General features: G+C 43.2%; 1 protein-coding gene across 1 annotated transcript; it reads left to right on the top strand.

The window, feature by feature from the left end:
• The first annotated feature begins 6939 nt into the window (after nt 1-6939).
• On the top strand, nt 6940-14254 carry ZP4 (zona pellucida glycoprotein 4). Its single transcript, XM_045802298.2, has 11 exons — nt 6940-7152; nt 7410-7700; nt 8614-8802; nt 9517-9704; nt 10443-10540; nt 11377-11507; nt 11693-11882; nt 11972-12119; nt 12428-12506; nt 13776-13892; nt 14118-14254. Exons 1-11 carry the CDS (start codon nt 6981-6983, stop codon nt 14219-14221), a joined length of 1707 nt encoding a protein of 568 aa, XP_045658254.1. The 5' UTR covers nt 6940-6980; the 3' UTR covers nt 14222-14254.
• The last annotated feature ends 9256 nt before the right edge of the window (nt 14255-23510 follow it).

The following is a 23510-nucleotide window of genomic DNA, read 5'->3' on the forward strand; positions in this document are numbered from 1 at the left end:
AAGATTGTAAAGAAAGTAAAGAAAACTCTATTTAACTGAATGCAAATAGGACTGCTAGTCAGCAGTGTAGAATGCAGGACAGATGCAAGAGGGTAGGAGGTGCATTCAATGGGTTAGTTAAATTTCCTTTAAGCCTTATTCCCAGAACATTATCTGCCCATTCTGGAATTATTTATTGAGGCCTTGCTGTGTTGAAGGCACTAAAGTAGAAGGGACACAAGACCCTATGGCTGAGAAGGCCCCAGACAGAGGAAGTAACAATTAAGATGCACTGAGAAGGGCTGTAGGAACACGAGGCACCGAGGTGCCCCACAACACAGCCCCCAGCCCAGTCCCAGGGGCCAGTGGCCTGAGAAGGATTTCCAGAGGAGGTGATGCCACAGCCACACATTTGAAAGAATAAGATGCAAAGACAGGGCGCCTGGTGTTCTCAGTTGGTTGAGTGTCTGACTCCTGATTTTGGCTCAGGTCATGATCTCAGGTTGGGCTCCACACTCAATGGGGAGGCTACTTGAGATTCTCTCTCTCCCTCTGCCCCTCCCCCCACTTGTGTGCTCTGTCTCTCAAGTAAATAAATAAATAAATACACTTTTTTACAATGCAATGACGTAGGTTAAAATAAGCCAAGCAGGAGCAAACAAGCAGACACAGCTAGAGAGGGTGTTCCAGAAGAAAAAACAGCACAGGCCACAGCACAGGGTAGGAGACGTCAGAGTAGGTTTGGGAAACCTCAGAGAAATTCCATTTGTCCAGCCACCAGGACCAAAAAGGCTGCCCTGGGCCTGTGGGCAGGGACATGATTGGGGAGGATTTGGGGGCCATGCCAAGGAGCTTGCATCTTAGCCTGAAGATAACAGGAAGTTTTTGTTCACATGGTGAGATAAGCACAAAAACACAGGCTGGTGGCAAATATGAAGTAGGGCGTGCAAAACTGGCTCCCCTTGGAAGCATGGTGCAATAAATAAATACATACTCAGAGTTCACTCATCTCAAAAATACTGTCTGAGCACATGAGCAAATCATGTGGAGAATTCAAAGGTGAGTATGACACGGCCTTCAAAGACCTTATAATCCATGAGGGGAAGAAGAATACTGGATTGTAATGGTCCCAAGAGGTACACAGAGAGCACTGGAAACCAAATCAAGAGGCAATGACCTCCAGTTTGGGGATCAGGAAATGCCTCATGGAGAAAAGAAGAGGAGAAGAGGGCCTACGCCAAGGCCCTGGTTCCAAAACTTGAATATGTGTCAGAACTACCTAGAAGACTTAACCACACACTACTGGTGCCCACACCAGAGCTTCTGATTCACCAGGTCTGGAGCCAGACTCTCAAATTTACACTTCTAATACATCGCCAGCTGAGGCTGACACTGCTGGTCCAGGGACAAGTCTTTGGAGAACATAAGCTCCAAGTGAAAGTAGGGAGCTGGTCCAACAGAGGTGAGACCGTAGTCATCACATGAAGAGTAAATGCTCCTGGTTAGAAAAGCAAGACTATATCCTGGTTACAAGTTAGGGTAGAATTTAAGAAACCTGAGTATATCATTAGATATAACATTTGTAAACTAATTACCCAATTGACTGCAGTCAGCTGAGAACAATTGCAATGACCAAAGTGGGCATGACTTCCAAGTGGGCTGCACCTCTACCCCTAAATTTTCTATCCTTCAGCTGTCCTGGCTCACCAGGTATGCCCTGCTTTCTAAACCAGAACAGTCCATTGGTACCAACCAACTCAGCCATGGTGTGCATTACTAATCCCTTTCTTCTAAACAAAAAGGAACATTAAAATCCCTTTAGTTTAGAAGGAAAACTTCCAAATTCATCCCATGAGGTCAGCATTACCCTGATACCAAAACCAGATAAAGACACCATGAAAAAAGAGAACTACAGACCAATATCCCTGATGAACATAGATGCAAAAATCCTCAACAAAATACTACCAATCAGAATGCAGCAGTACATTAAAAAAAAGTCATTCACCATGATCAAATGGGATTTATTCCCGGGCTTCAAGGGTGGCTCAGGATTCACAAATCAATCAACATGATACATCATATCAATAAAAGAAAGGGTAAGAACCATATGATCATCATATGGCACCTGGGTGGCTCAGTAAGTTGAGCATCCAACTCTTGATTTCAGCTTGGGTCATGATCTCAGCCCCTTTCCCCCTTCCCTCTCTCCTCTCTAAAAAAAAAGTAAATAAATAAAAATAAAAACTTTAAACAATAAACAGATAAAAAATGAATAAAAATCCCTTCAGTTTTGCCAAAGCATGGTTGGGAATTTTTAAAAGGAATTTTAACAAGGAAATAAAAATTCTGAAAGTGAAGAAACAAAGGCATTCACATGCACACATTTCTCATGTCATCCAAATATTAAGGGAAAAAAAGGCCCAAACAAAGATTGGTTTTGTTGATGCAGCTTTACAATGTTTTGCAAGACGTTTTGAGTTGAATTATGCCTAACAAAGACATGTTAAAGATAGGGTCTTTACAGAAGTAATGAAGTTAAAATGAGGTCATAATTAATGGGCCTTAATCCAATATGACTGGTGCCCTACCCTTCAGTAGATGAGCGTAATGAAGGAGTGGGGGGCATCACTTCAGGTGACACCCTATATGAACCAGAAACAGCAACTGTATCTGTAAATCCCTACCCCAAAGTCCTTAATTTCAGCTCTTTTTCTTTTTTTTAGCAATTTACTCTCCTACCTCTTTCTTAAACTCCCCTTCCACTTCAAGAGAGAGGAATACCAATATGCTGACATTCCTCTCAAAGTCCAAAAAGCTCTCTGGCTGGGTTTTCCTGCCTGTGAAAGGCGAAGGATCTTTCTCCTTACAGGTGGCCACTGGTCCTGGTGGCAAAGAAAGGGGTGGAGAGGAGGGGCAAGACAAACTCAGAGCAGAGTGGGCACTAGGGAGGTGTATTGTGTGGCCCAGGATGGAGACAGGGAGTCGAAAGAAGAGGCCCAGCAATGGGACTCATCACCTCACAACTGACTCAGGCTTGCATCTCATTCTTGCTTGTTGAAAAGAGAAACCATGTAAGTACTTACAGCAAATTAAGTTTGACATCTTCCTTCAGAAGAGAAGTGTCCTAATTTCCACCACATGCTGAGAGCAGCTGGGTGCTCCCTCACTGCTCCCTAATTACTGATTAGCACACACAATGGTCTAATCGCTCCTCCATATTTGGGGATAATTTTGATTATTGCTTTATCAGACTTGAAGAGCGTTTCCTGGGGCTTTGTTTACCCCATACCTCACCCTCCAGCCAGGAGGACACACTCCAGTCACAGCAAGGGAAACACTGTAAGTGCCTATCCCGAGGAATGGCCAGAAAGCTCTATAACAACCCCAGTACTATCAAAATGCAACCAATCTCTAGGGGCGCCTGGATGGCTCAGTCAGTTAAGTGTCTGCCTTCGGCTCAGGCCGTGATCCCGGGGTCCTAGGATCAAGACCCACGTTGGGCTCCCTGCTCAGCAGGGAGTTTGCTTCTCCTTCTTCTCCTTCCCCCACCCCCCTGCTCATGTGTTCTCTCTCTCTTTCTAATAAATAACTTTAAGAAAGAAAAAAATGCAACCAATCTCTAGAGAAATCACTGTGTGTGCCCATATTCCTATAAAGGGAACATTAGCAAACTGCATAGCGATACCCTTGCTCTCTAGTTTAAATTGAAACCTTCAAATATGACTCAGGGAAAATATGCCCTGATTGAACAAGGTTTCTGGAAATCACAGTTTGCCTTCTCCCAAGGGCAGAAACTACCCTGTCCTTCCCTCTTACAGGGACCCTCAGTGGCAGACTTGGAAATGAGGAGTGGGCAGGGTCTTAGTCAAGGTTCTCCAGAGAAACAGAAGGAATTGTGTGTATATATATATATATATATATATATATATATATATATACATAGAGATTTATTATGAGGAATTGGCTCACATATTTATGAAGGCTGAGAAGTCCTGTGATCTGCTGTCTATAAACTTGGAGGCCTTGGAAAGCCAGTGGCATGATTCCAGTCCAAGTCTGAAGTGCTGGGAACCCAGGGAGCGAAGGGTGTAAATTCTAGTCCAAGAGCAGGGTAAGATCACTACCCCAGCTCAAGCAACTAGGCAGGAATTTAAAAGGTGGCCAGAGTTGGGGCAGGGAGGGGGGGTTCTTCCTTTCTCATCTGTTGTTCCATTTAGGCCACATGGGGGAGGGCAATCTTCTGAGCTCACAGATTCAAATGCTAATGCCATCCAGAAACACCCTCACAGGCATACCCAGAAATGTTTAATCTGGGCACTCCATGTCACAATCAAGTTAACACATAAAATTAACCACTACAGGCAGTTTAGCTGGCTGTGTAGGACTCCCCAGTCCTTTGGTAGATGACACAAGGTGGATCCTTAAATATGCCTATAAACTATGGGTCAAAGGAATGTTACCATGATTACAGGGCTTTTGGTAAGTCTCTACAAGTTATGTCAGTTTGTATTCTGTATGTAATTCCACTAACATTATTTTTAAGTGATCGAGTGATTTTAATATAAAACAGCACTTGTCGTTCCAAAATTCAAAAAGCAGAGCATTACTTTGGAGATAATAGGGGGACAGGATGTCTTATCAGTTAAACTTGGGGCTCCTCAAAGTGGATCACATGCTATCAGTGCATTTTCTCTCCCGAAATTGAGTGGTGTAGTTGAATGAATGTGTCTTCAGAGGATTTAGCACAGGAGTGAGCAAGCATGAAACCACCCAACCCCAGCCCTGCTGGCAAATTCTCCTGGGAACTCATCCTTCATCCTCTGTGGCATCAGGGTGACTGCTATGAGCCTGGGTGGACCTTCAGATATCTCAAACCAGTTTCAGATTTATATGTTCATTTCTTAATTCTGTAAACACACAACCTCACTAGAGAATGTGATCCCACCAGGACAGGCTGGTCCCTCAGACTCCCCACCAATCCAAGGAGGCCACTGCTTGGCACCTGCTTCACCTTTGTGTCCCAAGCAGGTGGACTGGTCTTGCTGACATTCCAACACTCTGACAAGTAACAGTTATGCAGCAAGTGTTGTAACAAGTGCTGTACACATATTATCTTATTTCACCAAACAACATCTCTGTGTTGTACTAATACCTCACATGTGAGGTAGGTGTTACTATCCCCACTTCACAGATGTGAAAGCTGTAACTCACTGACAGAGGTCACAGGGCTAGGCAGTAATGACTGAGAATTTGTACCCAGCTTCATTCGTCGCCAAAATCCAAATCACCATGATGCTACACTGCCCCAGAGCATTTCCAAAAAGAGCAGCTCTCCTTGATCTTTCCCCACTTTAGAGAACAGCACTCGTAAGTCTAGTGGGGAGACTGGCCTTTAAGCTACCAAGACATAACACACATCCCTTTCTTTCTTAAACTTGAAATCACATATACAGGGACTTGGAGGAAAAACAGCTCGAGGTTGAGTTGGAGCCACATTTTCAAGGCGGTTAGCCTTAGGACATGGCCACCAATGAAAGCACATTCGCTGATTTCATTCTTGACTCAGTGAACACGGAGTACACACTGTCTAAGGCATTCAGGATGTAATGAAAAATAAGAGGCCCTTAGAATCCAACGGGGTAAGTCCTGTGAACGAGTAAATGGGGTGTGTCAGGCCAGTGGCCAAATCCAGTGTAGACAGAGGATCTCAGGAAGCCACATCCCACCCAGGAGGGCAGAGTCTGCATTCCTTCAATGTTTTCTGTTACCACATGGTTAAATGAGTCATCCAGCTTCCCTGGGAAGATAATGCTTATTTGCTCTCTTCTACTAGTTGATGAGAATTAGAGATACCTGTACATACATTCTCAGTGTTTGGCTAGACTTCTGCTGACTTGGGCAATGTTTTTGTATGATAAATATTGGGCTAAATATAATCAGAAGGTCATTTTGGGGAAAAACCATGGAAGCCAGTTTTCATGGCCCTGACTCACCAGTGAGGAGGATATCCATCCATTCCTCAATCTCTTAGAATGTCTCTAGAACCTGGTCTGATGCTATGGCCCAGAACACATAAACCATATACTTTGTAAGGAGAACAACAATGTGGAAACCAAGCAAATAAGAAACTCCTACATATTTATGAAAATATGTCTAAAACACAGGGAAGTGTTGAGAGATTTTGAAATATCCATAAGAGGAAAAATTCCTTTGGGGAATTCACACTGTGATCCACATTTTCACTTAGGTCCTATAGGGCAGCCCAATGGGATAACTATGGCAAATAAAAGCTTTAGAATTTGTCAAGAAAAGACTCCAGTGTTGGAACTCTCTCTTAGGACCAGGGAAAGGTTCTAAATCAGCTTTTTTTCGGAATCAAGGTTAAACTTCTGTGAAATTTCAAGCCAGGCTCCAAATGTGCAGTGACTTCTTGGGAAAGCTTAGAACCATGAAGGTGATGGGGGTCCTTAAAGGTCCCAAAAGGGTTGACTGAGTGCTCTTTGGCTAAGTATTTGCCACACACTTTACACAGAATATCTCACTTAACCCTCAAGACTACAACTACCCAGAGATATTATTCCCATTTTACAGGAGAAAAATGAGTTTCCAAAAGATTTTAACTTAGCCAAATGGCAGAGCTCAGATTCATACCCAAATGTGCAAAATGCTAGACGACAGACTTCTAAAGTCAATAAAATACTAGAATAAGTGCTACCCTGAGCAACTTTGGGGAAGCCTCTTTTAGCTAAAAGGTACCACATTTTTCTTGAGCTCAGAATTGCCCGGATTGCAATGTTTAGAGTGATGCAGCTGCAGACTATGGCCTGAAGTGAATGAAGCTGGAAGAATCACCCTTTCCAAAGGAGCCCCACCTGCACATACACAGGTGTGCTCCTGAAGCCAGTTCCTTATGTATATAAAGAACCTCACGGAGCATGGGGAGCTCTGGTTCTTGGGAAACTCGGCAGGTCTTACGGCCAGTGGGGGCTCCTAGCGGCGCTATGTGGCTGCTACAGTCCATCTTGCTCTGTTTTCCCTTGTCTCTTGCTTTGAGTGGCCACCAGAAGACCAAGGAACCAGATTATCCTGGTGAACTCCACTGCGGGCTATGGAGTCTTCAGTTCACCATAAACCTGAGCCAGGGGACAGCGGCTCCTACACTAATAGCTTGGGGTAAGTTTGATGACTCACTCGGCTTAGCCCTCTAGCTTCCCCTCCTAACACTTTCCCCCTTTGGTAAACTCTGCAGCCTTGCCTACAGACTGAATCGTCTAAAATATAACTTCTCTTCCCAACTGGAGTCCCCTCTTGTTCCTCTCTCTTCTTGCTGCTGCCCCTTGGGGTCTGACAGCAAAGCCGGCTGTCCTTGCCCAGCACTGAGGACTGTGGCGACTGACCACCTGTGCTTTTTGCTCCTCCCTGCCCTGCAGACAACCTTGGGCAGCCACACAGGCTGCAGAATGACTCTGGCTGTGGTACCTGGCTAAGGGAGGGCCCAGGCAGCTCCCTGGTGTTAGAAGCCTCTTACAGCGGCTGCTACGTCACTGAGTGGGTGAGGACGACCCAGTCACCAGGAATGCTGAGACCCTCTGCACCACCATCAGAGGAGACTCCCCAGGACCCCCACTATATCATGCTACTTGGAGTTGAAGGAGTAGATGTGTCTGGGCGCAGCATGGTTACAAAGACAAAGCTGCTCAAGTGTCCTGTGGATTCCCCAGGTAAAGGCTGGAAACTGGCAGGGTCTGGGTGGTGCTGAGCTTCCTGGAAGGTGCTCTTGGGCCTCTTCTACCAGCTCTGTGTGGTGACAGTGACATCCAGCTACCCTGCACATGCGGTCCTTAAGATAACTACCACTTGAGTGATTCGATTACTTGGTGCGAGGCACTGGGGAGGCAGTGGGCTTCACCGTCCCCGCCCCAACCCAGTGCTGTACGTACTACTGCTGCCCGCCACTGGTAAGCTCTTGGTGAGCGGCAGAGCTGGGATTCAAACAAGAATCAGTCCAAAACCAAGAGCTCCTGGGCCTTAAGTGTAGGGAAGGAAGCTAAAGCTATTAAGGATACTTGGCAAATGCCTCTGAGAATCAACTGTGCCCTGAAAACAGGGCTCAGCCCTTTCAGCTGGAGGCTACTTAATCACTTAATTGGGGAATTAGCAGGAAGTGTGACCCCTACTCAGCTTCAGCAAATCTTGTCTTGCCCTCTGCAAGCCCTACCTCAAAGTCTTAAGGGATTCAAACTTGTAGCTCACTCTTCTCCTCTGCCTTGTACCCAAAATATAATCCAGAGGGGTAACACTGATAAAATGCAGAACCCCAGTCCCCAGACCAGATCTGCCGTACTAGAACCTGCATTTCAAAGATCCCCCGGTAACTCACGGTACAGGAGGATTGAGAAGCACCTCTACGGAACAGAAGAATCCTTAGCTTGAAGGAAAAAAGCTCCCCACTGCTTCTACTGATCTTGCTGGTGTTCTTTCAAAAAGTACTAATTTCAGGGGACTTAATATTTACTTAAGTTTCTAAAACTTAATCGCTAGTATATAATATGGACCTACCCTGATCATCTGGACATCGGTGGGAATTTTGATACTTTGTAATGAAATGATCATCTTCTTTTTTTTTTTTTTAAGACCCAACTTTGTTATCTAGCTCCCCTCTTCAAAATGTAGCCCTAGATGCTCCAAACGCTGACCTGTGTAACTCTGTCCCAGTGTGGGACAGGCTGCCATGTGCTCCTTCACCCATCACTCAAGGAGACTGTGAAAAGGTTGGTTGCTGCTACAATTTGGAGGCGAATTCCTGTTACTATGGAAACACAGGTGAGTTAATGCATCTCTGAAACCAGCTAAAGAAAAGTACCAATAACTTGCAATTAAATCCGGAGAAGAGTGATCTTCCCTTCAGCCTACCCCCAGAAGACAAATGTTAAAGACAACCAGAAGTTAGTGTATAAGCAATGAGCGTATCCTAGAATACTTGACCCCAAGTGATCACTTTCCACAGCCTTGCCTTGTCATTTCCCCTAGAAACCAAAATATTCAATGAACTCCAGAAGCTAAGTCTACTTGCAATATAATAGCTAATTGACAGAAATTTAAGACTATCAGCCACCTTGGGAATAGGTTAAGTGCCTAGAGGACCTCCTTTCAAAGACTGCCTCCTGTGTCTCCCAAATCCTACTCTAAGGTTTTCTAATGCAAAACATGTATATGTCACATTCTATTCTAAGCTCTGAATACTGGTAAGTAAAACAAAGCAAGTACTATTATCCCCATTTTATAAATGAAGCTAGAGCAAGGAGGTTAGATGCTTTGCCTAAGGTTGCCCAGTAAGCAGTGGAGGCAACATTCAAATCCAGGGGCTCCGTTCAAGTGCTCCTTCAGTGCTTCAGTTAAGCTCTGGACAGCTGAACTTGCAGAGTCCACTAGGTGGGACTGCCAATCTCTCAGGGGGAGGGACCAAAACCAAATATTTAGCTGGCTCAGTAACAGGAGGTATGACCTGTTTTCAGCACAGTCACTCTGGTTTTTCAGTGACCTCACACTGTACCCAAGATGGCCACTTCTCCATTGCCGTGTCTCGGAAGGTGACCTCACCCCCGCTGCTCTTAAATTCTGTGCGCTTGGCCTTCAGGAATGACCATGAATGTACTCCTGTGATGGCAACACGTACCTTTGCCCTCTTCTGGTTTCCATTTAATTCCTGTGGGACCACGAGACGGGTAAGAACAGTTGACCTTTGGCTCTGTTCCTAACTCTAGAAGTCAGATAGAAATGTCCTAGTGACTGGAGGGAGAAGTGGAATATCTTAGCCATGAAGGAGACAGCTGACCACTGCTTGGTGTATATGATGGTCTCTAGGACAGAAGAATGCTTCATCACTGAGAAAGCAGAAACCTCCCCTGGACGTTCATCTAAGACCACAGCTGTGCTCCAGCAAGGGGCTGGCACTTCTACCAAGCCATAGACCAGAGGAACAAGTAATAGGTTCTTCTTTCCACATTGCCCAGGAAGCAAGCAGGGAGGTTGGCTGACATTGGTGGTCATGTTCCTGGCTGCCTCATTTGAGTACTCAAAGCCCTATTGCCTTATCCTGAGGTAAAGTTAGTCCCAGGCTAGTTGCCACCTGCTTTTGCCTCTGCTCAAGGAACAGAAAATGCAGCCTAAAATCAGAAGTACTTGACTCAGGGGTGCCTGGGTGGCTCAGTCATTAAGCGTCTGCCTTCGGCTCAGGGTGTGATCCCGGAGTTCTGGGATCGAGCCTCACATCAGGCTCCTCCGCTGGGAGCCTGCCTCTTCCTCTCCCACTCCCCCTGCTTGTGTTCCCTCTCTCGCTGGCTGTCTCTCTCTGTCAAATAAATAAAATCTTAAAAAAAAAAAAGTACTTGACTCAGAGCAAGTTCTGAGTGAAGTAGTACCTGGCTAGCAGGAATTATAATACTCTTTCCCCATACTTCTAGATCATTGGAGACCAGGCAGTATATGAAAATGAGCTGGTAGCAACTCAAGATGTGAGAACTTGGAGCCATGGTTCTATCACCCGTGACAGTATTTTCAGGTAAGGTCTTAGGCTAACCTGAGGCCACTTGACCAGAATGCCTTCCCTTCCATAAAACAGGACTTCTAGGGAAAGCCCTGAATCTACAGAACCTCTCCTCATGACAAGAGAACCTGTCTCCTGCCTTGGTTGTCCAATCTCATGGACCATTATTTGATCAAGTCACCCCGCATCACTGCCACCAAGCTCTTCTAAGCCTCAAACTCCCTGGACTCCTATTTCACTTACTGGGACTTCCTTTTTCTCATTTTGGCTTTCTCCCTCCATGGTCCATGCTGTAACAAAAAGAATCCCCTCAACACCTCCAAGAAGACTGCACACTTAAAGCTTCCTCATTTTCTTGCCACAGCTTAAACTTGACATCATGAACATAACCTGAAGGACCCTGTGTGAAACACCTCTTACTTCCCTCTCCAGCCCAACCTCCTCGAACATCCTCCACCCCTCACTCACTATTCCGCAATATCAGACTGAAGTCCCATGAAGATCCTACAGAAGGACAAACCCTGGTCTCCATTCTCTGTTCTGTCAGCTGTTTCTCTCCCTCTTCTTACCTCCGTTACTTTCTATCTTCCTTCAAGTCTTCTCCCTGCAAGCTCTCCCCTGACTACAGAAAGCACATGTTTCTCATAGTACTACATGGACTCTGATCCCATCTACATATTGGTCTCCCCAACTAAGATCTAGCTCCTACAAGCTCAGGTAACATACCCCTCATGTTTACAAACTTGTCCAGCTCCTAGCATGTAATGGTTCCTAAAACCTTTAAAAACTGAAAGGTGACATGGCCTATCCTATCACCCACACTAGCTAACAAAGCTCTTGTTTCTCTCTAGGCTTCGAGTTAGCTGCAGCTACTCGATCAGTAGCAATGCCTTCCCGGTTAATGTCCAGGTTTTTACGCTCCCACCACCCCATCCTGAGACCCATCCTGGACCCCTCACTCTGGAACTCAAGATTGCCAAAGGTAAGACCCTCTTGGCTGGAGCATCTGGCCTACAGTCTAAAGCCCTATCTCTTTTCTGGGCATTAAGGGAACAACTTGGTAATAAAATACTTGCTAGAGGTTTTTATGTATATATGCTCTCTCTCCAGCATCTAGAGGTTCCTAATTCTGGTGTTATTGCTTCAACCCCTTTCGGCCTCTTGCAGATAAGCACTATGGCTCCTACTACACTGCTGGTGACTACCCAGTGGTGAAGCTACTTCGGGATCCCATTTACGTGGAGGTCTCTCTCCGGCACAGAACAGACCCCTACCTGGGGCTGCTCCTCCATTACTGTTGGGCCACACCCAGCACAAACCCTCAGCATCACCTCCAGTGGCCCATGCTGGTGAAAGGGTAAGCAGCTCTTCCATGCACCTGTGCTGGAGTCCCTCAGAAAAGCCCCTCCAAAAAGCCCCTCCTGACTGCCGGATATCTTTGCTTAGATGCCCCTACACTGGAGACAACTATCAGACGCAGCTGATCCCTGTCCAGAAAGCCTTGGATCCTCCGTTTCCATCTTACTATCAGCGCTTCAGCATCTTCACCTTCAGCTTTGTGGACTCAGTGACAAAGAGGGCACTTGGGGGACCGGTACGATGCTTCCAACTGTGTTTCTTAGGGCTCAGAACCCCCCAACTCAGAATTGTTTCCATATCCTACCACTCTCTGGTCAGGGGTGCCCTTTAATTGGGGCTGTTGGTACTCCTTCAGAGCCATCATTGATCCCAAAGGCATGAGTGACATTTGCCTACTAGACTCTAGTTCTTTAGTGTTCTTATGATATCAGCTTGGAATGTCAAGATTCTCTGGTAACTTTCTTTCAACTTCTTCTGGGGGAGTTAAGTCTGAAGACTTGTGATGTGGTTCTATACCATGATCTCAATTCTATTGGCTTCCAGGTGTATCTACACTGTAGCGCATCCGTCTGCCAGCCTGCTGGGACACCATCCTGTATGATAACCTGTCCTGTTGCCAGGCGTGAGTATCCAAGCTGTCCACACTGGAGGACAAACTTGAAATAATCTTGAGTCCCACTGCTAACCTTCTTTAGCCTGTGGGCAAATGATTCAAAGCAAAGATTCATCTTACTAATGAGGCTGCTTTAGGTGTTTTTTACGATGCAGTAGAACAGACAATCAGCTTCCTAGAATTCCAGGCCTTTTAAATATAAGCTATAAATCCTCCGGTAAGTCTCAGCCTTAGTCAAAATGTATATGGAAAAAACCAAGCGAGGAATCAAACTGGCTTATGACCTACACATGGCTCAGTCTAATGAAACACTTATCTGGCTAGTTCACAAATTGAGCTGTTTACACCTGCTTGAAGGCATGTCTAGCAACATGGCCTGAAGATCTATAGGAGGCGTACTACAGAGTAGGTACTCTAGTTGGTCAGACCCAGTCTTCCTATAATGTATGTGTACTCCTACCTGGTCCACTAACATGTACCCTGTCTAGCCCCTGAATTAATTGGGATTCATGATCCCTAAAGCTTCAAGTCCCTTCTTGGGGTGAGGGGGTGACTCATAGTACTGTAATGATAGTTACAAAATACTGCATTAAATGTTCAGAACCTCACTCCCATGACATATATTCTATACTCTTCTTTTAAAAAAAGCATATACCCTTCTAAAAAAAAAAGCATATACCTTTTTGTTTTGTTTTGTTTTTCTTTTGTCTTTAAGGATTTTATTAGAGAGAGCACAAGTAGGGGGATTGGCAGGCAGAGGGAGAGGGAGAAGCAGGCTTCCCACCAGGAAGAGAGCCCAATTCTGGGCTTGATCCCAGGACTCTGGGATCATGACCTGAGTCCAAAAGGTAGACGTTTAACAGACTGAGCCACCCAGGCACCCCAAAATATATACCCTTCTAAAAGAAAACTTAGATTGACTTTTCCAAGGTCCTATAACTGTCAATAGAAATGGGATTCAAACAGCTTTGCTTTGTTACTGTCTTTCCAGTTACCTTTGTAGTTTAGGGAAAGGTCTTAGTATTAACATTTTACTGTCCAAATACCTCTTTTAGGGAAGAATGACAGTATGGGGAAAGTCTAATATCATAATCTCTATTACCAAAGTCTGGTGAAAATGAGGCAGCAGTCTTAGAAACAAAGTCTTAGATCTGTTTGAGTTTATATTACACACTTAAGACACAGAACAGAGCTGTACATATTGAAGGACCTAACTCTCCCATTCCTACCCCACCATGTGCAAAAAATTCTAACCCCTAGCTTTCCTCTATCCAACAGGAAGAAGAAACTCTAACATCCATTTTTACAACCATACTGCTAACATTTCTAGCAAGGGCCCCATGATTCTACTCCAAGCCACTAAGGACTCCTCAGAAAACCTCCATAAAAACTCAGGTGAGTAGGTGGAGACTTAAGTAGCTACTGGAAGCCCCTTATCTGAACCACTAGTCAAGCCAAAGCTACTTCCTGATCTCCCTACTTTTTATTCCTTTCTGATATGACCAGTGTGAATCTCAAATTGAATAGCTTATTTTTCCTATAGCTAAAGACCATCAGTCTTTTTCAGGATCTAGAGTCACTTGGTTTTGCCATACTTTAACCTACCTTCCTGCCCTACAGGTTCTCCTGTAAACTCCCAAGCTCTGTGGATGGCAGGCCTTTCTGGGACCTTAATCATTGGAGCCTTGTTAGTGTCCTACTTGGCTATCAGGAAATGGAGATGAATTATTCCAGTTGTGTTAATAAAACTAGATTGTGCTACCAGCCTGTGCCCAGCTTCTCATTTGAGAGAAAGTAAGCAAGATATCTGCTGTTCATATCTCCTCTTTCCAGTTTGGGGCAGTATTTTGGATGACAACAGAATAACAGCCATGATACCCTAGGCCTCTACTCCAGACCTTCTAGCTTCTGAATAGAATGTTTCAGTAGATTCATAGCTGGTTGGCAAGTTAGGTAGTATATACAAGAAGTAAATACAGAGAAGGTTACAAGCTTAAGAGGGGTATAGAACAAAACTCTTCCACAAGATCAATCAAACTAAGGTAGAATTAGCCTAGAGCTAGTCTGGAATCCTCTGGACCACTAGTTCTCCAACTTTAGTGTGCATCAGAATCAAAGGAGGGCTGATGAAAATCAATTACTGGCCCCACCCCCAGAGTTTAAGTAGGTCTGAGCTAAGGCTTAAAAACTTGCCTTTCTAACCATCTCTCAGGTGATTATGATCTTACTCTAAGCATCACACTGAAAACTAATGTTTAGAACAGTGATTAAAAGGAAGTTATCTGATTATGGATTGGCCAACTGGAAGTGGTTTCATCAAAAGAGTCTGAGTTTTGAGCCAGAACAACAAGTAATTCCCTAGTTTAATAGTCTTTAAATAGAAATACTAATAGAAATACATGGTGATTTCTCAAGGTAAAAATCCTGCTCAAAGAACTCTTTAGTAACTAACATTGTTGGCCATCCTCTAGCAGTCTCTACTCTCATCACGGTGGAGTTCTGAAAATAATCCTGGTTAACAAAGTTTCCCCATTTGTCTTCAGGGAGTAACTTGTAGGTTGCCTTATATTTCAGCAAAGTTAAAAGCATTAATCTTGGTACTTAAATACCTGCTTTGTAGGCAAGTCAACTCCACTTCAAGCTGCTTCTAAGCAGGGAATGAAGATTTCCTTATTCAACTGACAGGAACACTATATGCTTTTTATGTGACAGGAACTACCCTAGATGCTTGATAACACACTTGAGCTTCATGAAAACCTAATGACGTAAATATTCATCCCTGATTTCCAGGATTTGGAACACCTATCAAGCCAAATCTCTTACCCAGCATCACTTAGTCAACTAATGGCATGGCTGGACCATGAATTCAGTCTGATTTCAGATATTGTGCTTTTAACTCCATATTCTACTGAAAATACTCAGTTCTTCCATAGGACCAATTTCCCGTGGTACAGAGGTTCAGCCTGACCAAAGTTTTTCTGAAGCTTGCCTGTTTGCCTGATGCTTGCTTGGGGGATACTGATAAAATAGATGCCTAGAACAAAGGTCTGGGACAAATGACTATCCTGTGCTAAAGAGGAAGTACAATGGTCTTGGATTGCAGTGGTGGTAGTGGTTAACTTGGTCACTAAGCAAGTATAACTGTAGGTTACCTGGGCAATCATGAATAGATGTATTAAATACAATTAAAATAAATCACAAATTTTGATAACTTAGGTAAAGCATAATTTGAGATTTTTATATCCATGTATATTTACAGTACATCTCAATTTACAGGTTAAAAATTAACTAGAAGTACCATATTTTTTTAGGTCTCCTAAGATTTACCATTGAAAAAATAGGTTCACTCACCCAAATTGTTCCAAACATAAATGAGTTTTCTTGTAGCTGAACAAAGTAGGTGTTTCCAAACTTAATCAAAATTCTTATACTAGCACACCTCTTGTGTCTATAGCCACATCCGGCTGGGAGCTACTTGAGCTAGGAGCTACAGCATGAGTGAAGTCACTGAACTTAAATACGTACCAGACATCCTATGTGACAGGCATTTACTAGCATGGGAAGTAAAGCAACATAAACCACGAAAGATGTCACAGCAACAAAGGCAGACAAATGTCTGATGGTAAATAAGGGGAAAAAATCAAAAGAATGATCGGGAAAAGGGAATTGCTAAGTCCTGTCCTGCTCTGCCTGTGAGAAAACTAAGTGGGTATGGTCATGAGTTCTTGGCTTATCCCACTTAAAACAAAGCCAATGTGTGGGGTCCTGTAAATGAAACTAATTTGATTATGCCAAGTATCTGGATTTACAACAGAGAAAAGAAGGCTCCTATAGCAGAGTACCTGACATGTGAGTTATTCACTCAATGACAATGGACTTTTTTTTTTTTTAATTTAGAAAGAGAACATGAGCAAGGGGAGGGAGAAAATCCCAAGTAGACTCTGTACTGAGCTCATGTCCAACATGGGGCTTGATCCCATGACCCTGAGATCATGACCTGAACCAAAACCAAGAGTTGGATGCTTAACTGCCTGAGCCACCCAGGTGTCCCCATTTTTTTTTTTTTTGAGGAAAGATGGTAACATCTATATTTATACTAGATCCAATCAAAGAAAAAAAAAATCCTGGCGCTTAAGCCTTGACCTAGAACCTGCCAGGTTCTCTCTAGCAGGGCTTCTCAGATTGATTATATTAATGTCCTGTGAGCTTCCAAAGGGACCTAAAAACTATTTCCCAAACATATTTGATGATGGAAGCTTTTTTTCAGAGAATCTTATAGGAGTAGTGTTCTATAGAACGTACTTCTATAGATCTAGGGTGTTTCTGCTTTCCTAACCATGGAATCCTTATTGGAACTTAGCCTGATCAACAGGGAGAAAGGAATATTGCAGGGAGAAATTACACTGTACCTCTGAACTGAAAAGCCCCTGGCCAAAACTACCTAGCTTAAAGTTAAATCATTGCTCTAAAGTGAAATATCAGTTGGGACCGTTAACTTGAGTAGCTTATTAATGTATAGTCTCTTAAATTGGAAAGTTTATTATCCCTAGAGGGAATAATTCTTGAACATTCTCAAATTCATAATACTTTTTGGCATTTGTCTAATTTTAAGAGGCTTTTTCTGGTAACTTCTTATAAGCTTATATTGCCACCCCAGACTCTTCCCTACCTTCATGATACCCTCCAGACTTAATGAAACTGATTCCTAGGTAATAACTCATTACCCATTGACTAAAGGATTGTTCAAATCTAGCCAGAATAATGTAATTTACTCTCGTATATTTTTGGTTTTTCCTGAATAAATTCACTGCTGTTTATTCCTCTGTGTGCCTATCACTAACTTATCTTGTACAGTCTTTACATGATAACCTAGCCTCTCTACGTTGGTCCCTAGGGCTGTCACATAGCAGTCAGCCTAAGCTTTCCCTTTGATGTCTTCCATTTCTCTTGGATGAATCCTAGGTCATGTTTCAGTTTGTTACTTAGCTCTGACAGCATATACCATTTCTTGTATCCATTTGAAAAAGAATGGCATGGAAGGCAAACTTTAAGAACTTGGTTGCCTGAGAGTTTCTTTCCCCCTGCCGCTCCCCCAAGATGGCTCTTGGCAGTTTAGCTAGATCCCAAATTATAGATGAGTGGCCTATTCTCTATTTTGAAGGTATTGCTCTGTTGACTTCCAGGTTTCAGTGTTGCACCCTGTTATTGTGACTTCTGATCTCCTGTCTCTGGCTATTCCATATGCTTTAGAACTTAGAATATTCTCTATCACCATTTTTCTTGTTAGTATGTCTTCAAATATCAATCTTGTCCATTTCACATGGTACAAAAGCCAGCTGGAAGCTCTGTGTGACTGCAAAGACTAATAAGCTCCAACTTAGACCACAAATTACCAGTGTTCCTATTTCTTCCCCATTTTTATGGATCTACTTGTTCAAAGTAACACTGGAAGAGTCTATGTCTATAACACTTAATTACATTTTCCACGGTTTCTAACACCCCTAAATTCCAGGAATCCCTAGTCCCAGGTCCATCTGTTCACTGCCAGGGTGGAAGAAAGTAAATCCCCTAGTCATATAACAAAAAGATCAAGTGTTTAACAGTTCCTGATTTTTTTTAACGTGTCGAGTCCTAATATACATACAATGAAACATATAAGGTGTACCAATGTTGTAGAGAGCCTGCTGAATATATATCTAACTACCACCCTGATCAAAAGATAAACAAAGAAACCCCAGAAAGTTTCTTCATTTTTATTCCCAGTCGACATTTCCTAGAGGTGCTAACTATTCAGCAGAGATTAGTTTTACTTGTTCTTGAACTTCATATAAATGGAACCATACATTCTTCTATTTAGACTCTTTAGTGTCTGAGATCTACATTGCATGTGTCAACAGTTCTTTTATGTACTACATTACATTAAAAATATCAGTTTAGAGGTGCCTGGGTGTTTCAGTCAGTTAAACATCTGACTCTTGGGTTTTGGTTCAGGTCATGATCTCAGGGTCATGAGACTGAGGCCCCTACCAGGCTCTGCACTCAGCACAGAGTCTGCTTATCCCTTTCCCTCTGCTCCTGCGCCAGCTCACTCTTGTGCACTCTCTCTCTCTCCTCCCCCTTTATCTCTCTCTAATAAAATCATTAAAAAATATGAGCTTAGGGCATCTGGGTGCTCAGTCAGTTAAGCGTCTGCCTCTGGCTCAGGTCACGATCCTGGGGTCCTGGGATTGAGTCCCTTTTCAGGCTCTCCACTCAGTGGGGAGTCTGTTTCTCCCTCCACCATTCCCCCCTGTTCATGATCTCCTCTCTCTCTCGCTCTCTCAAAATCTTAAAAAAAAAAAAAAAAGGAATACACTCATATTTTTATTTTTTCTCTTATTGATGGGCATTTGAGTTGTATCCAGTTTGGAGTTATTAATCACTGATAACCAGCCTCCTTCCTACTGTACAAAAACCTTATGTAATTTCCTCCTACTCTGAACCAAACTGGCCCTGTGATGATGGAACATAGTAAAAGTGACAATGTGCCTGGGCATAGGTTATAAAACACTGTTCAGCTTCTGCCTTGTGTTTGGAGAAGCCAGTTGTCCTGCCACAGTAAGGATGCTGAAGCAGGGGACTGAGCGCCTCACCAGCCAACAACCATGTGAGCACCTCCTTGGAAGGGAATCCTCCAGGCCCAGTCCACATCTGCCTGCAACCCTATAAAAGACCTTGCACTGGAACCACCCAGCTGAGCTGGTTCTGAATACCTGCTTTACCACAACCATGAGAAAGGAATGCAGTCAACAAAACTAAAAGGCAACTCATGGAATGGGAGAAGATATTTGCAAATGACATTACAGTTAAAGGGCTGGTATCTAAGATCTATAAAGAACTTCTCAAACTCAACACCCAAAAAACAAATAACCCTCAAAAAATGGGCAGAAGACATGAACAGACACTTCTCCAAGGAAGACATACAAATGGCTAACAGACACATGAAAAAATGTTCAACATCATTAGCCATCAGGGAAATTCAAATCAAAACCACAATGAGATACCACCTTACGCCAGTTAGAATGGCAAAAATTAACAAGACAGGAAACAACAAATGTTGGCAAAGATGTGGAGAAAGGGGAACCCTCTTACACTGTTGGTGGGAATGCAAGCTGGTGCAGCCACTCTGGAAAACAGTATAGAGGTTCCTCAAGATGTTAAAAATACAGCTACCCTATTACCAAGCAATTGCACTACTAGGTATTTACCCCAAAGATACAGATGTAGTAAAAGAAGGGGCACATGAACACCAATGTTCATAGCAGCATTGTCCACAATAGCCAAACTGTGGAAGGAGCCGAGATGTCCTTCAAGAGATGAATGGATAAAGAAGATGTGGTTCATATATACAATGGAATATTACTCAGCCATCAGAAAGGATGAATACCCACCATTTGCATCGACATGGAGGGCATTATGCTAACTGAAGTAAGTCAAGCAGAGAAAGACAATTATATGGTGTCATTCATATGTGGAACATAAGCAATAGCATGGAGGACCATAGGGGGAAGGGAAGGAAATCTGAAGGGGGAGAAATCAGAGAGGGAAATGAACTATGAGAGACTATGGACTCTGGGAAATGAACTGAGGGTCTCAGAGGGGAAGGGAGGGGGAGATGGGGTAAGAGGGTAATGGGTTTAAGGAGGGCACGTGTTGTGATGTGCAATGGGTGTTATACGTAACTAATGAATCATTGAATACATCAAAAATTAATGATACAGTGGCTAACTGAACATAACAAAAAAATGATTATTACTCTTACAAGACACTACATTTCTGGGGTGACTTTTTTTAAGGTACAATAGATAGCTAATGTTAAGTTTTTGTTTGTTCTTTTGTGGAGATATCTCATCTTGGATGTGAAAGAATAGAACTGTTCAGTCATGAGGAAGTGTATACTTCATAAGCAACTGCCAAGCTGTTTTCCAAAGCATTTCTCTTTTTACACTCAGACTAGCTATTAGATATGTAAAAGAGTTCTAATTGCTCTAAATCCCTTAAGGCTAGGCATCTATTTTCAGAGGTAAGATCTGCTATAGCCCAAGTGTCACTTCCTCCTCCTTAGGCTGTACCTAGTCCAGCCTACGGGGTCCCTGCTGCTGTCACTCTAGTTTCTGATAATGTGTGACTTGGTGACTGCAGATCCTATTAGACTACTATGTCCTCAGTGTTAGCAAGCTGGGTGGGGGGGTGTTTCTCCCTGTGTCTAATCAGCCCATAAACAAGGGAGCTTTAAAATAAGCCAATGAAATATCTTAGATTCATAAAACCTATAAAATTGAGAGACAAAAAGTAACATTTTCCATCAATAAGGATGGAAATCTGCTGGCCATTGACCACTTAGGGACCTAAGAAGTGTTAAGATTCCATCATTCTGTCACTTTCCAGAGAAACAGAATTTCCTCTTAGGACAAATTGAAGAAAAACCAAAGCAATTGGCAGAGGATGGGAAAAGGCATCTTGACTTTAGTACTGTGTATCGAAACTATTTTTTTGGATCTTCATGTTCAACAAAATAAACTCCCTTTTGTATTAGGAATTGAAATTAGAGTGATCTATTTCAATGACCAACAGAGAACTTACATGGTCTGAGAACAGGAGAAACAACAGAGAACCAGAAATTGAACCTGATATCACAGTGACCATTCTGGAGAAAGCCTATTGTTTTTAATAGAGATCAGCCCCCACCGCCCCCATCTTCACCCAAAATATTCAGACCAGAGTACTAGCTACATGACTACTGTAAAACATTTAACCTCTACAGACTTGACTTTCTCACATCTGAAATAAGGACTAAATTATTTCTATCTTTCTGGATTTAAATTCTTGGCTCTTAGAATTTTCTGAATCTCCTTTGGTCATTTTGTTGGTCTTGATTCCTGGCTATACCTTGGAAATTCTGCTTCCCTAATTCCTTGCTCAGGATTTTCATGCTGTGAGCTGGCAATGTGCTTTTGTCCTACACCACAGCACATTTCAGACTTCAGCCTTCTGAGAGCTAAAGCCTTGCTGTTTTTCAATAAAAGTCTGAGGAAGCCTTATTGCAATAGCCACAGGCCAGGGGGAGCAGAAAATAGAAGGTCCTGCCAGTTACCAACCTCTTCTCTTCCCACTATTTCCAAGAAGTACTGTTCTTTTATCCTTGCTGTTATGGAAGGGACTGAAGACCTTGACAAAGAGAAATAAACCACCTTCCCCAGCGCCCCCAATAGCTGAGTTACGTGACAAGAGATGGCCAAATCCAGTGAAGTCTCTCAAATAGGTTGGGGAGGGGGGAAGCAGAGGGTAAAGGGCTGACTGTAAAAAGATGGGTGGTGGTCAAATGAAGAATTAGGCTTCAATGATACTAGACAAAATGAAATATAGAGGTCAAGTTTTATCTTCTAATCTCACTATTGGAGTAAGGGCTGGATTATAATAGCTACCACTGCATGTTTCCAGCTGTTCTTCTCATGTGCCTGTCTGGTAATTCATCCCCTCATCCGTACATATGGGGCTCTCTTGGGATGTTAACTTGATTTTCCATGGGTCAAAAATACCTATGAGTTTAGTTTTCAAAGAAGCATCTCTTCTCTTACCCTCATGATTATTTGGCCTGATTTTGTTCTGCAAGGTAAACCTAGGGGTGTTGGCAAGGAGGGGGTGAGGGAACAAGCACCAACCTACCAGTCACTATTTCCTCACAGTGGCAAAGGGCGTGCCCAGGAAGTGCCTGGAGACCGACAACATGGCTGTTGGGAGGTCTGGTTCCTGTTGCCAGTTGCCTTCACAGCTGGTTGTGCCACCCAGACCTTCTCAAAGTCAGACTCTCAGCCTAAAAATTCCCTTGTCCTTCTCCAGGACAAAGGGCCTGGCACAGCCCAGGAGTTCAGGGAACATTTGCTGAGTGAATCACACCAAACTAGGACATAATTTAACCAGATTTAAAGGAGCCTAGAGAATCCCCAGAGAATGGCTGAATTTATTCAGAACATACTCATTCCCTACAGTGGGAATTCCTGACCAGGCTACCCTTGTAGGACATGGACATGGTCTACTTCTGTTAGCAACCCCTCCTTCACTCCCTGAGTCCTCGTGGTTCACAGGAATGGAAAATGCTTCAGGATAAACAAAGGACTGTCCCTTTGAACAAACTTCAGTGTCTTAATCTTTTGACAATTAGAAAACCCACAGACTTTGATATCCTATTAAAACACCCACAACTCATTTTTCCCCCTTTGAGGAAAGGTACTTGACCAAAGCATAAAAATGCCACAAAGAAAAATTACAAATCCAATGGCAACTATAGCCCTCTTTTCTCTTCAGAAACCTAGTCTTTGGCTCTCATATAATTTAATAGCTTTATTGAGATAGAACTCACATTCCATACAATTTAAAATGCGTACTTCCATGATTTTTAGTATACTCAGAGTTGTGCAACCACAACTACACTCGATTTTAGAACATTTTCATCAGCCCAACAGAAATACCATTAGCAGTCACTCGCCTGCCGCTCCTCTCCCCAGGCCCTGACATCCACTAATCTACTTTTTGTCTTTAGAGATTTGTCTATTCTGGAATACCTCACATAAATGAAATCTTACATTATATGGCCCTTTGTGACTGGCTTCTTTCATTAACGTAAGATTTTCAAGGTTGATTTATGCTGTATCATGGTCAATACTTCCATTCCTTTTATGGCTAGATAATATTCCTTGTTTCATTTTTTAGTTGATGGGCATTTGGGTTTTCATCTTTGGCCATTAGGAATAATGCTGCTATGAACGTTTGTGTACAAGTTCTTGTGCAGACATCGGTTTTTATTTCTGTTGGATCTAGACCTAGGAGATTATGGGGGTCATGTGGTAACTCTATGTTTAACATTTTAGGAGCTTCATGAGTGTTTTGCAAAGTGGCTGCACCATTTTATATTCCTACCAGGAGTGTATGAGGGTCCCATTCTCCACATCCTCACCAACACCTATTACCCACCTT

This window comes from Ursus americanus, chromosome 6, assembly GCF_024610735.1.
Source record: "Ursus americanus isolate L20-20 chromosome 6, mUrsAme1.1.p, whole genome shotgun sequence".
In the NCBI taxonomy this organism is placed as follows: Eukaryota; Metazoa; Chordata; class Mammalia; order Carnivora; family Ursidae; genus Ursus; species Ursus americanus.

Coding starts and splice junctions, on each gene's coding strand:
- ZP4 (XM_045802298.2), top strand. CDS start 6,981: ATGTGGCTGCTACAGTCCATCTTGCTCTGTTTTCCCTTGTCTCTTGCT. Junction 8,803..9,516: donor CTGTTACTATGGAAACACAG/GTGAGTTAATGC, acceptor CTGGTTTTTCAG/TGACCTCACACTGTACCCAA. Junction 12,120..12,427: donor AGAGGGCACTTGGGGGACCG/GTACGATGCTTC, acceptor ATTGGCTTCCAG/GTGTATCTACACTGTAGCGC.